Source organism: Rhinoraja longicauda, chromosome 33 (genome assembly GCF_053455715.1).
Source record: "Rhinoraja longicauda isolate Sanriku21f chromosome 33, sRhiLon1.1, whole genome shotgun sequence".
Taxonomy (NCBI): domain Eukaryota; kingdom Metazoa; phylum Chordata; class Chondrichthyes; order Rajiformes; family Arhynchobatidae; genus Rhinoraja; species Rhinoraja longicauda.
In genome coordinates this window covers 18,988,774-19,002,571 of record NC_135985.1, presented here as the reverse complement: position 1 = coordinate 19,002,571, position 13,798 = coordinate 18,988,774, and the positions used below count along the sequence as shown (strand labels likewise).

Sequence of the window (13,798 nt, the reverse complement as noted above, 5' to 3'; positions counted from 1 at the left end):
GACCTGGGTTCGATCCTGGCCACGGGTGCTGTCTGTACGGAGTTTGTACGTTCTCCCCGTGACCGCGTGGATTTTCTCCAGGTGCCCCGGTTTTCTCCCGCGCTCCAAAGATGTACAAATTTGTAGGCATCAGCCTGCCTTTGCTTACACCCCTGTAAAGGCAGGCTGATGCTGTTGGTGCCAGTGGTTTGACACGCACCTCCCTTGATGTACTTACACTGCTGCTGTGTTCGATGGATTGCAGGCTGAAGGGATCCAGTGCACCTTGGGAAGGCCTTCAGAAGCTCCACACTGGCAGCACCCTGGCGACACAGTGTATGCAGAGGACCTCAGGCACTTCGAAAAGCTGGTAAGCAGGTTTTACCGTTCCGTGCAACCCAAACTTTAATGTGCAATGTTTGAAGTCAGATCCTTTGATCTCCGCCACTGACTTTCATCTCTTTATTAAGTGAAACATTCTGCACACTGTTCCTTTCCTAATCCTTCTGGGCTTTATTTCCTCTGCTGAGATCATTTTGGCTTTTGCTTTCTATCATCACTTTCTGCTCTTCCCCCTGATTGCCATGGGAAGGATGTGTTGTGGAGGAGGAGAGATTTCTGTTCCTCTGCTCTTCTCTCTTCTCCCTTCACCCCCTCCCCCAACCCCCCCCCAAGCCCCAAACCCCACCCCCCCCCCCTCCACTCCTCCCGGAGTGCCCCCTGTCCTCGCCCAGACTGCAGTGGCAACTTCACCTTTACCCGCACCCACACACCCTGACTGACCTCTGAAGGAAATCAGGAGCCACTGTACTGATCAATATTTCACACAAGGATGCTGAGACCAGCTGACACACCAAGTGAGGACTGAGACTTAACTCGAAACAGGGGAACAGGGTGAGAATGGAATAGCAGCTGCCTCAAATTTACATGGAGGATATTCTGTGTGTCTACTCCACTGAGAGGCACTTGCAACATTTTACATCAATAGACAATAGGTGCAGGAGGAGGCCATTCGGCCCTTCGAGCCAGCACCACCATTCAATGTGATCATGACTGATCATTCTCAATCATTACCCCGTTCCCAGATCTCCCTCTATCTTCCTGTCTCCACCTATATCCTTCCTTTGTCCCGCCCCCCTGACATCAGTCTGAAGAAGGGTCTCGACCCGAAATGTCACCCATTCCTTCTCTCCCGAGATGCTGCCTGACCTGCTGAGTTACTCCAGCATTTTGTGAACAAATCGATTTGTACCGGCATCTGCAGTTATTTTCTTATACCCCCTGACTCCACTATCTTTAAGAGCTCTATTTAGCCCTCTCTTGAAAGCATCCAGAGAATTGGCCTCCACTGCCCTCTGAGGCAGAGAATTCCACAGATTTACATCTCTCTGACTGAAAAAGTTTTTCCTCATCTCCGTTCTAAATGGTCTACCCCTTATTCTTAAACTGTGGCCCCTGGTTCTGCACTCCCCCAACATTGGGAACATCATAGCGATTGGATTGGATTGGATCAGTCTGAAGAAGGGTCTCGACCCGAAACGTCACCCATTCCTTCTCTCCTGAGATGCTGCCCGACCTGCTGAGTTACTCCAGCGTTTTGTGAATAAATACCTTGGATCAATGCAATTTGTTATTAAAGTATAGAATGTCCTAATGCAACCAGCTTTGGGAAGTCGACTGTAAGGCAAAGGTGGATGGCAAAACGATTAACGCGGATGTTCAGATGGATCTTGGGGTCCATGTCCGTAGACTTTAGACTTCAGAGATACAGCACAACAAGACCTTCAGCCCATCGAGCCCATGCTGACCAGCAATCACCCCATACACTAACACTATTCTCCACACTAGGGACAATTTACAATTTTACCGAAGCCAATTAACCTACAAACCTGCACGTCTTTGTGTGGGAGGAAACCAGAGCACCCGGAGAAAACCCACTCAGTCACAGGGAGAACGTACAAACTCCGCATGCACAGCACCTGCAGTCAGGATTGTCCCCAGTGTGTAGAATAGTGTGTTTGTGTACAGGGATCGCACAGTTGTGGGTCGGAACAAAATGTTTAAAATTAGATCTGTGATGAGACATGATCCTCACTAAAACAAATGTAAATATCTTTGCATTAAACACCCAAAATCAGAAAAAATAACCAGATATATGTGATCATTCAGCGCTGTCTCAACTTCCAATTAACAGGTGATCTCTAAAGTTTGACCGCTGCAATTCACTATAAAAACAGAAAATGCTGCAGGTCTGACTGCATCTGTGGAGAGAGAAATGGTTATCAATTCATGTCAGTGATCCTTCATTATGACATTGGCTCCCCACCTACAGTCCATGGTTCACCTGCCCCCTCTGGGTCTCATATTTTACTCCCTCTCCCCCCTCCTCCCTCCCCCCCCCCCCCCCCCCAGCCTACCCACATCCCCTTCCATCGACCAGCTGGTTATAGATTTCACTCCCCATATTCTTTCCTTATCAAATTCCACATGTACATCCTTTTGTCTTCTCCACTTCAACTCCAACCCTGATCTCCACCCCCCCCCCCCCCCAAGACTCATCAATCCTCCTAGCCTGCATCCACTCGCTCTTTCTCCACCCCTTCCCCTCCCCTCTCTCTACTCCATCAGTCTGAAGAAGGGTCCCAACCAGAGACGTTGTTTTGTCCTTGTCCTTCTACAGATGTTGCCTGGCCCGCTGGGTTCCTTCACCATTTTGTTGTTGGCTCAGTTTAACCTTAAATGTTTTTCCTGCCCACAGGACGCTGGCAATGCCAAGTGCACTCTCATCATGTGCGAAGTGAAGAATTTTAAAAGTAACGAGGAGTACATCATTCATGTGTCAGGAAGACTCTTGACTGATTCATTACTGACTGTGAGTTCACCCAAGGAGAACTGTTGGCCCATGTGGCACCTTGTATCTGTGAAGGATGTTTGACCCCCATCTCTTGGGTTAGGAACATTTTCTTTTCAGTTTGGTGATTACTCACTTGCCACTCTGCTCAGCACAGAAGGAACGCACAGTGGCACTGCTGGAGAGCTGCTGCCCCACAACGCCAGAGATCCAGCTTCAATCCTGGCCTGTGTGGAGTTTACACAGTTTCACTGGGACCGCGTGGGTTCCTTCCGGGTGCTCCGGTTTCCCTCTCCCATCCCAAAGACGTGTGGATTTGTAGCTTAATTGGCCTCTTTAAAAACAAACGGCACAAATGTGTCGAGAGAGGGGGGTGAGAAAGTGGGATAACGTACAGCTGGTGTGAACGGGCGATCGTCGGCCAGAGTGGACACGGTGGGCCGAAGGGCCTGTTTCCAAACTGTATCTCTTATATTAAAAAAAGTATTGCCACTGATTTGGAGAGCTGTGGGTTCAAGTCCACCCTATTGATTTGGACATCAAATTGAGACGGACTCTAAATGAGGGAGGGCTGCTCTGCTAAGAGGTGTCAGCATTTAGATGAGATGTGAGAGCAAGTCCTTGGCTAGGTGCAAACTCACGGCACTGTTCCGAAGAGGAACTCTCCTTGTGTCTTGGCCAAAGTTTATATTCTTTAACCAACTTCACCCCAATAAACGATTTCCATGATTACAGTGGTGTGGAGGGAGGCATATTGCTCCCTTACTATAACAATATGCATATTTTAAAAGCTACGTCATTGACTGTAAAGCATTCTAAATTGCCTAAAGACACATGTCTGCAGATGCTGGAAACTTTCACAAAAAAACAGCTGCTGGAGGAACTTACGGAGTCGGGCAGCATCTGTGGAAACGGACAGATGATATTTGTAGATCGGGACCCTTCAGATCGAAGGAGAAGCAGAGTTCCAAGCTGAAATGTCACCAATCCATTTCCCTCCACATCTGCTGCCTGACCCGCTGAGTTTGTCCAACACTGTTTGTTGAAATGGCCTGAAATTGTCAGACTCGAGACCTTTTTCTTTGTCCATTTGAGAGTGCAAGTTGTCTGCTTGTTTTATCCCAACAGAAAGCACCGCTGACTGTGCCGGCTTACATTATATACTTGCGTCTCAGTACTACAAAAGGACACAAAGTGCTGGAGTTACTCAGCCAGTCAGGCAGCATCTATGGAGAACATGGACAGGTCCTATCCACATTTCCACTAGTGGGAGAGTCTAGGACCAGAGGACAGAGCCGCAGAATAAACGGACATGCCTTTAGAAAGGAGATGAGGAGGAGTTTCTTTAGTCACAGGGTGGTTAATCTGTGGAATTCATTGCCACAGAAGGCTGTGGAGGCCAAGTCAATAGGAATTTTTAAAGTGGAGATTGACAGATTCTTGATTATTAAAGGTGTCGGGCATTGTGGGGAGACGGTAGGAGAATGGAGTTGAGGGAAAGATAGATTAGCTATGATTGAATGGCAGAGTAGACGATGGGCCGAATGGCCTAATTCTACTCCTATAACGTGAACTTACGTTCTCCAGAGGTGCTGCCTGACCCGCAGAGTTACTCCGGCTCTTAATTTAGTTTAGTTTAGAGACACAGCGCGGAAACAGGCCCTTCAGCCCATGGAGTCCGCACCGACCAGCGATCCTCCACACTTTGTGCCCTTTTTTGTAAACCGGCATCTGCAGTTCCTTGTTTCTCAGTAGCATAAGTTGAAGCCACGACCTTCAGGTGAGGGTCTCTGGCCTCCCAGGTGAGAGGCTCTGGCCTCCCAGGTGAGAGGCTCTGGCCTCCCAGGTGAGAGTGCTCTCCCCACAAGTCCCAGCGTAAGTCAGGGCAGCTAAACCTTCACATTTCTGAATTATAAAACCTAAGATCATTAGGACGCACGTTGACTTCAGACAACCGATTTTCAGGATAATTTCAGACGGATAAATGATATCTGGATTTCATTTACATTCCAAATTCCTTAGTCTTGCTTCATCCTCAATAAGATGGCTTTTTTTTTGTTGTTGGAAAACCATGTATTATTATTGGTTTCCACCAGAAAAAGACCATGCCTAAAGCCACAAGCCTGAAATCATCCTTAAAGCTGCTGGGGAAAACTGCTGATCTTCAGATTCGTCAACATATGAAGTCCAACGCTGTTGGAATTTATCAAATAGATTCAATATGAGTTTCTCGTTTCTTCGTCTGGACCAGATTGTTCAAATGACAACTTTTTACAAAATAAATGTTAGATGTTATGTTACGTGGCCATCTGGATCTGTTGCTTTGCAAACCAATAAATCTTTAAATAGACTTGGGTGGTTACTTGAAGACAAACAATGTAAAAAAAAACCTCTGACTCCAGTTTACTGCTGTTATCTGTGCAACCGTTAGTAATCTTATAACCATATAACCATATAACAACTACAGCATGGAAACAGGCCCGTTCGGCCCTACCAGTCCACGCCGACCACTCTCTCTGACCTAGTCTCATCTACCTGCTCTCAGACCATAACCCTCTAATCCCCTCTTATCCATATACCTATCCAATTTACTCTTAAATAATAAAATCGAGCCTGCCTCCACCACTTCCACCGGAAGCCCATTCCATACAGCCACCACCCTCTGAGTAAAGAAGTTACCCCTCATGTTACCCCTAAACTTTTGTCCCTCAATTCTGAAGCTATGTCCCCTTGTTGGAATCTTCCCCACTCTCAAAGGGAAAAGCCTACCCACGTCAACTCTGTCCGTCCCTCTTAAAATTTTAAAAACCTCTTTCAAGTCCCCCCTCAACCTTCTACGCTCCAAAGAATAAAGACCCAACCTGTTCAACCTCTCTCTGTAGCTTAAGTGCTGAAACCCAGGCAACATTCTAGTAAATCTCCTCTGTACCCTCTCCATTTTGTCGACATCCTTCCTAAAATTTGGCGACCAGAACTGCACACCATACTCCAGATTCGGCCTCACCAATGCCCTGTACAATTTTAACATTACATCCCAACTTCTATACTCGATGCTCTGATTTATCTGTTCCTCATTCCTCGTCCCTGTACGTTCTGAAGGGAATAGTGTAAATAAGCACCAAACACAAAGTGCTGGAAGTACTCAGACGGTCAGGCAGCATCTGTGGAGGGAATGGACAGGTTATATTTTGAGCTAGGATCCTACGACAGACTGATTGTGGTAGGGGTGAGAAAGCTGGAAAAGAGAGAGGTGGGGGGGGGGGAAACATAGCTTGGCAAGTGATAGGTGAATACAGGTGAGGGAGGTTTGATTAACTGATGGGTGGACAAAGGGTTGAGATGAAGAGGAGCCAAATGGATGTCAGATAATGAGAGAGGAGGAGTGAACTGTAAAGAAATAGGGAGGGATATAAATTGAAGAGAGCATGAGGAGCAGAAGGGCAGATTAGTGGGAGAAATGGGATGAAGGCACAGGAGTGAAATAGCGGAAGGAGGGGGTGTTATTTAAAATTGGAGAATTCAACGTTCATACCATCAGGTTGTATGCTGCTTGCCAGGCTTTGTCAGTGACCAAGAGGTATTAGAGGGAGGTGAGGTCAATGAAAAATGTCACCAAGAAAGTGGTGGGAGATTTGGAACTCAATGCTTGAAAGATTGGAAGAGGATCACATATAAACAGTGTTTGGGTGCGCACTTGAAGAGCCGTTTTCACCAAGCCAGAACATAGTGCTGGAGGTGTCATTGCTAGACGGAGAGGACCTTTTTGACCAGGCGAGATCTAGCGCACAATTACGGCCAGTTTCGTCTATGAAACAAGATAGACACAATAAGCTGGAGGAACTCAGCGGGACAGGCAGCATCTCTGGAGAGAAGGAATGGGTGACGTTTCGGGTCGAGACCCCTCTTCATTTGGGTCTATGAGACAAATAGACTCCTGTGTGTCAAACGCTGTATGGTTCTTTTATCTTTAAGGATGAGAGGTGAGGGAAAGGAGAAGACAGGAAGGGAAAGAGAGGGAAGGATGAGGGATGGGGAACGGAGGGTGGAGGGGAAAAGGAGAAGAAAGCTGGAATGTGTTCAAAGCGGTTTTTGGGGCAGGGAGGAGTAGAGAAACTGGAATAATCCGCATGAAATGTTCTATTGCCTATGTCCTTCATTTTGTTTTCCAGCTCAGGTTTGGGTCACTGTTTCTTGTAACCACGGCAACACTGGACATTCAGGAGCCCAAGGCCATGTTCGTAAAAGAGGAGGGGAGGATTCGGCATGTAAGTCGACACACGAGGGGGGGGGGGGGGGGGGAGCAGTCTGAAAAAAGGTTCCAACCCAAAACGTCACCCATCCTTTTTCTTCAGAGATGCTGCCTGACCTGCTGAGTTACTCCAGCATTTTGTGTCTACACCTGGGGACATGATTTCACCATGGCTTCTCAATCTTTACAATTGATCACAGTCTCAGCCATCTCTCAGTGTGGGGGGGTTGGAGGGGCTGTTGCTGGAGCTGCTGATTAAGATTGCTAAACCCACGTGAATTTAAGATCTGTAAATTTTATCTCAGGATAGCTGTTAGTCCCAGATGCCCGTACCTACTACCGGGAGCTCAGTTCCTCCATCTATTAGTGTGCTCCAGGTTGAGGAAAGGTCCCGACCCAAAACATCACCTATCCATGTCCTTCAGAGATTCCACTTGACCCACTGAGTTACTCCAGCATTTTGAGAGTCAAGACGGTTTCATTTTGTGTCCTTTCGTGTCACAGGCATTTCCAGTCTAGTCACAATCCCACCCTTACACTCACATCCTATCAGAGTATGTTAAAATGAAAACCACATGTGCTGTCTGACCCCTTCAGTGTCTTCCTTCGAATTTGTCGTTAATTTCTATTTGAAAGGGAAACCTCCATTGGTAAATCTCCATCTGATTTTTAATATCCTGCTTCAAAGCTACACAATTAATCCTTTCAGTTCTGACGACCCCAAGTGTGGAAACTCTAAGTTTGCAGAGTGAAACACAAATCTCCAACCTTCCCCCATCTGTCCATTGTGAATGTTTTGGTTGTGCGTCCTCTCTTAGCTGGAGCTCTGCTGCCCTCTAGTGGGAAGTTGCTGCCTTGCACTGAACAAGAGAGAAGACTTATAAAGCTGGTGTAAGGCGACATCTCTGGAGAGAAGGAATGGGTGACGTTTCAATACACAGTAGAGACAATAGGTGCAGGAGGAGGCCATTCGGCCCTTCGAGCCAGCACCGCCATTCAATGTGATCATGGCTGATCATTCTCAATCAGTACCCCGTTCCTGCCTTCTCCCCATACCCCCTGACTCCGCTATCCTTAAGAGCTCTATCCAGCTCTCTCTTGAATGCATTCAGAAAATTGGCCTCCACTGCCTTCTGAGGCAGAGAATTCCACAGATTCACAACTCTCTGACTGAAAAAGTTTTTCCTCAACGAGACCCTTCTTAGGGATAAGGGAAACGAGAGATATCGACAATGATGTAGAGAGATAAAGAACAATGAATGAAAGATATGAAAAAAACAAAAAGGATGATAAAGGGAACAGGCCATTGTTATCTGTTTGTTGGGTGAAAACGAGAAGTTAGTGCGACTTGGGTGGGAGAAGAATAGGGAGAGAGGGAGCTTACTTGAAGTTAGAGAAATCAAGTATTCCGAAACGTCACCCATTCCTTCTCTCCAGAGATGCTGCCTTTCCCGCTGAATTACGCCAGTTTTTTGGGTCTATCTTTGGATTAAACCAGCATCTGCAGTTCCTTCCTACACAGAGAGAACACTTGTTTATTTGATACTGTACAATTCCAGAATGTCCCAAACCGGTTCCAAAACCATGAAACAGAAAACAAAACTGCTGGAAGCACTCAACGGGTCAGCCAGCATCTGTGGAGGCAGAGGCATGTTTTGGGTGGCGATGTTGATTCAGGACTGAGTGTAAAGGGAAAGAAGGCAGTATGAAGAGGCGAGATGGAGACTGGTAGGTGATGGGTAGAAGCAGATGAAGGGGAGATAATGGGCACATGGAACCATTGTTGTGAAGGGAGTTGGGGGGAAGGTGTGAGTCTTGGTAAAGGGGAGGGAGAGATGGAAAAGGTTAACAAAGGGAGAGAGACCGTGGATGGACAGATGGAAGCGGGGAAGAACGCAGGTGGCATGGATTATGAAATTGAAACATTCAATGTTCCTACCATTGGGTTGTAGGCTACCCTAGCAGAATATGAGGTTAGGTTCTAGTTTGCGAGTGGACTCACTCTGGCAGTGGAGAAGGCTGAGGACAGAAAGGTCATTGTGAGGATGGGAAAAAGAGTTGAAAGAGGAGCTCAACGCTATTCTCGGTCTCCCCAACATAGAGGTAACATCAGGGGCAGGGGGGAGGAGAGCCACGTTTCCTGATTTCAGAACTCCTACAGTGGAAAGCCTTATCTTGAGAACAGATGCAGCAGAGACTGTGAACTGAGAGAAGGTGATATTCTTACAGGAGATTGGGTAGGGGGACGAGGGGGAATGAAGTTGAGGTAGCTGTGGGAAGCCATAGATTTTCAGTAGATGTTGGTACCTCTACTCACCCTCCCTTTCACACACGGCAGACTGGCTCCTAGTACCTATGCTCCCTTTCATTCTGGCTCTGTTAACCATGCATCCTTTCCTTCGGCCCTTGATACCCACACACAGAGGCCCCAAATCCCTTGTGTGCAATATTGATTCATAGAAATGTAGAATAGCAGAGACACAGGTCCTTCGGCCAACCTTATCCATTCTGACCAAGTTGGCATACTGGGCTTGTCCCATTTGCCTCACCACTTCCAAGGAGCCAGGTCTCTACCATTTACTGTGCAGGTCCTGCCAAGGTTTGACATTCAAAAGTACACTTTGCAGAGTTAAATTCGACTTGCCATTCCTCGACTCACCTTCCCAACTAATTACATCTTGTAAATATAAAATATCGTCCTCACTGCCCACTACAGCGCCAATCTTGGTGTCATTTGTCAATTTATTAACAATGTTAACTACATTGTAATTCAAATGGTTAATGTACACGACAAACTATAGTGGACATTGCACCGATCCCAGCAGCCCGTCACTGGTCACAGGTCTCCAATCATAAAAACCTAGCAAACTATGAATTCCAAGTATTGTGATATTGAAGGGATATCATGCAGTTTGGTTTAGTTTTAGTTTAGTTTGGAGATACAGCGAGGAAACAGGCCCTTCAGCACACCGAGTCCGTGCCGACCAGCGATCCCCACACATTAACACTATCCTACACACACTAGGGACAATTTACAATTATACCAAGCCAATTAACCTACAAACCTGTACTTCTGGAGTGTGGGAGGAAACTGGAGCTTCCTGGAGAAAACCCATGCAGGTCACAGGGACAACGTACAAACTCTGTACAGACGGCACCTGTGGTCAGGATCGAACCCTTTGTCTGGAACAATGTGCTAGTTCAACATCCCCATTACCCCAAGCAGGCCACATTCAAATAGTATGAGTAGCAGATTTCCTTTCTTAAAGAACATCAGTGATCCAGATGGGGTTTTTATGACCATGATTACCATTAGTGGTTCTAGCTCATAATTCCAGAGCTACTTAATGACTTGAATTTAAATTCAGCAGCTGTCATGGTGAGATTGGAATTCATCTCTCCTGATCAATAGTCTAAGCCACCGGACACTGAACCACAACATGGCCTCCTGAGCAGGGGTGGCCGGCCTGAGTTGGGCACAAAATGCTGGAGTAACTCAGCGGGGCAGGCAGCATCTCTGGAGAAAAGGAATAGGTGATGTTTCGGGTTGAGACCCTTCTTCAGACTGAGTGTCAGGGGAGAGGGAAACTAGAGGTACGAAGAGCTACAAAGAACAAATTGAATGGAAGGTACGTTGGGGGCGAGTGGTGTGAAACAAAGGTGTGAATGTTAAGTGTTGGAATCATGAGGCATAGAAGATGACCGAGGATCAAGAGGAACCTGAGGTAAACTTGTGTATCTTCTTACAGATAACGCTTCACATGACCAAGCAGTGGGAGTCTGAGGTCCCACTTTGGGTTATAATTGGAAGCTCATTAGGAGGACTACTTCTCCTGGCATTGCTCACTCTTGCTCTGTGGAAGGTAAGTTAAATGTTCCAAAGCAATTTGTCTGCCAAACTGTCGAACAAACTAAACAAGTTTAACTGCCAAGGTGTTAAAGGCTTGGGAGGGGAGAGAGAGACTGTACCAACAAGCATGCAGCACATCACAGCTTTTAGTGGTTCCACATGTCTAAACCCAAAACCCTTAAAGCTTATTATTCTTATTGCCATCGTGATCCCAAAAGGTAAACTGATGCACAACTAGGGCTCGGGTAACAGATCCTGATGCCCTTTGGTTGCTGCTGTCAAAGGCATTCGCACCCCGTTAAAATTTCTCACAACCAACAGGGACATTTAAAATCAATTCAAAGAGATTTGAATAATTCGAAAATATGTGTACATTTCATCCCAGAGAGACCTGAGAGAATTTCTGAAACTGCTTGATGTGCCTTTGGCTAGAGGAGTTAGAATAAAGATCAGTCTGGACCTAACTGAATATTGTCTTTATGAGTGGAGATGATTCCACGTTGACCCTGAAAAACAGCCCCTCAGGTTAGTGATACGGCGGTAAAGCTGCTGCCTTACAGCGCCAGAGACCCAGGTTTGATCCTGACTACGGGTGCTGTCTGTACGGAGTTTGTACGTTCTCCCTGTGACCGCGAGTGTTTTCTCCGGGTGCTCCGGTTTCCTCCCACGTTCCAAAGACTTGCAAGTTTGTAGGTTAATTGGCTTCGGTAAAATAGTGGATTGTCCCTCGTGTGCAGGATAGTGTTGGGCTGCGTGGACTCGGAGAGGCACTGAATCTCTAAAGTCTAAAGTAATGTGGTCAGGCCAGCACTGTGCTATAGGCCCTGTGGTTACTAACGGAGGGTTGGGATGGACACTGTTCAGTTTAACCTTTTAACGCAATTTCCTTATCACCACCTCCATCCTCTTCTCTTCTAACAAAATCAGCTGGGCTTTTTCCGAAGTGCGTATCGCAGGAGGAAGGAATCCCTGCCAACTCGGAATGGTCACGTCGGGCATTTAAAGAAGGCAAATCTCTGAAGTCCTGACTGACGAAGCAAATGATAAAGAGATGTGAATTTGTTCAACTCTGGGCTCATGCAGACGGGCTGTAGAAGATAATTACGTTGTGCCCAAGATCAGCACAACACAAAACTTGTACTCTTGTTTTCTGTTGACACCTCACACTTTAATTGGTTTTCTAAGGTGCAATATACTGTATTCCCCAGAGTATCCGCCCTGTTGGGAAATATGTTTTAACAGGGGTGTGATGCAGTTTACATTTGTTTGTTTAGAAAGTTGAACTTTGACTCTGCTAAATGCAAGAAGCTTCAACATTGCAGTCAAGATGGAGGTAAAAGGCTGTCTCCTTTTACAAGTTGTGCTTGCCCCCTTGAGAGGTAAATCAAAGCTCGTTCAAGTGGGGTCTTTTTAAAACAGTGGAAACTCAATCATTTGCAAAATGCTTTTTTTTTTTTACAGAATACTAGCAATCTGCCGTCTTTGCTCCAGGGAATTTTGTTAAAGATAATGAGCGATGATTTCACAGAATTTACTGGCTGCAAATCCATATATGCATTAGCCTGGACACTGAAAGACGGGTACAGATGTACTGTTTCACCCTGCATTTCCATACCAAGAGGGTCTGATGCAGATTCTCCATCTGCTTCAGCATGATGGCACAGTGGGGGTGTTGCTGCCTTACATCAGCAGAGACGGGTTTGGTCTCGATTATGGGTGCCTTCTATACAGAGTTTGTACATTCTCCCCGTGACGTGCGTAGGTTTTCATGGAAGGAAGCAGAGGGTGACGGTGGAAGGTGATTTTTTAGACTGGAGGCCTGTGACTAGTGGTTTAGGGGTGCTCATCTTATTGCTGTTTGTGGTTTATATTAACAATTTGGATGAAAATGTAGAAAGCACGATTAGTAAGTTTGCAGATGACACTAAGGTAGGTGGTATAGTATAGCGAAGATGGTTAGGAAATGCAGCAAAATCTTGATCAGTTAGGCAAGTGGGCTGAGGAATGATTAGGAGTTTAATGTAGATAAGCGTGAGGTGTTGCATTTTGTGAAGTCAAACCAGGACGTTGTCCAGACCCTGGAGAGTATTATAGAGCAGAGGGGTTTGAGTGCAGGTGCAGAGTTCCGTGAAAGTGGCGTCACAGGTAGGTCGGGTGGTAAAGAAGGCTTTTGCCATATTGACCTTCATCAGTGAAGGTATTGTGTATAGAAGTTAGGATGTTATGTTACAGTTGTACAAGGTGATGGCAAGGCCACATTGAGTATTTTGTGTTAGTTTAGGTCATCCTGATCTAAGAAGAATATTGTCAATCTGGAAAGAGTGCGGAGATGATTTACGAGGATGTTACCAGGTCTTGAGCTCCAGGGAGAAGTTCGGCAGCTAGGACTTTATTCCTTCAAGCACAGGAGGATGAGGGGTGATCTTTTAGAAGTGTAGAAAATCATGAGGGGAATAGAGTACATGCACAGTATTTTACCAGGTGCAGGAGAATCAGGAACAAGAGAACATAGGTTTAGGATGAGTAGGAGAAGGTTAGTAGGAATCTGCGGGGCAAACCTTTCACACAGAGGGGTGGTGGGTGTATGGAACAAGCTGCCAGAGAAGGCTAGTTGAGGCAGGGACTGCAACAGTATTTAAAAAGACACGGGCAGGTTCATGGATCAGAAAGATTTAGAGGGATATGGGGCAAACACAGGCAGGTGGGTCAAGTGCATATGGGATATTTTGGTTGGAATTGGCATTGGGCCAAAGGGCCTGCTTCCGTGCTGTATGACACGGAGGTAGGACATTCACGATCGTCTTACCACCTCATTGTCTGTCTGATTAGTGACTGCTTGTAAGAAGGGCCTGAAATGTTGCACTCGGTA

General features: G+C 46.3%; 1 protein-coding gene across 1 annotated transcript in view; it reads left to right on the top strand.

Moving 5' to 3' along the window:
• LOC144609069 (integrin alpha-11-like) overlaps positions 1-11,949 on the top strand; it is a 159,898-nt gene extending 147,949 nt beyond the window's left edge. The window contains exons 26-30 of the mRNA XM_078427415.1: positions 245-349; positions 2,738-2,851; positions 7,000-7,095; positions 10,829-10,942; positions 11,857-11,949. Coding sequence (XP_078283541.1) covers positions 245-349; positions 2,738-2,851; positions 7,000-7,095; positions 10,829-10,942; positions 11,857-11,949 — 522 coding nt within the window. The remainder of the gene's footprint in view (positions 1-244; positions 350-2,737; positions 2,852-6,999; positions 7,096-10,828; positions 10,943-11,856) is intronic.
• Positions 11,950-13,798: the final 1,849 nt, after the last annotated feature.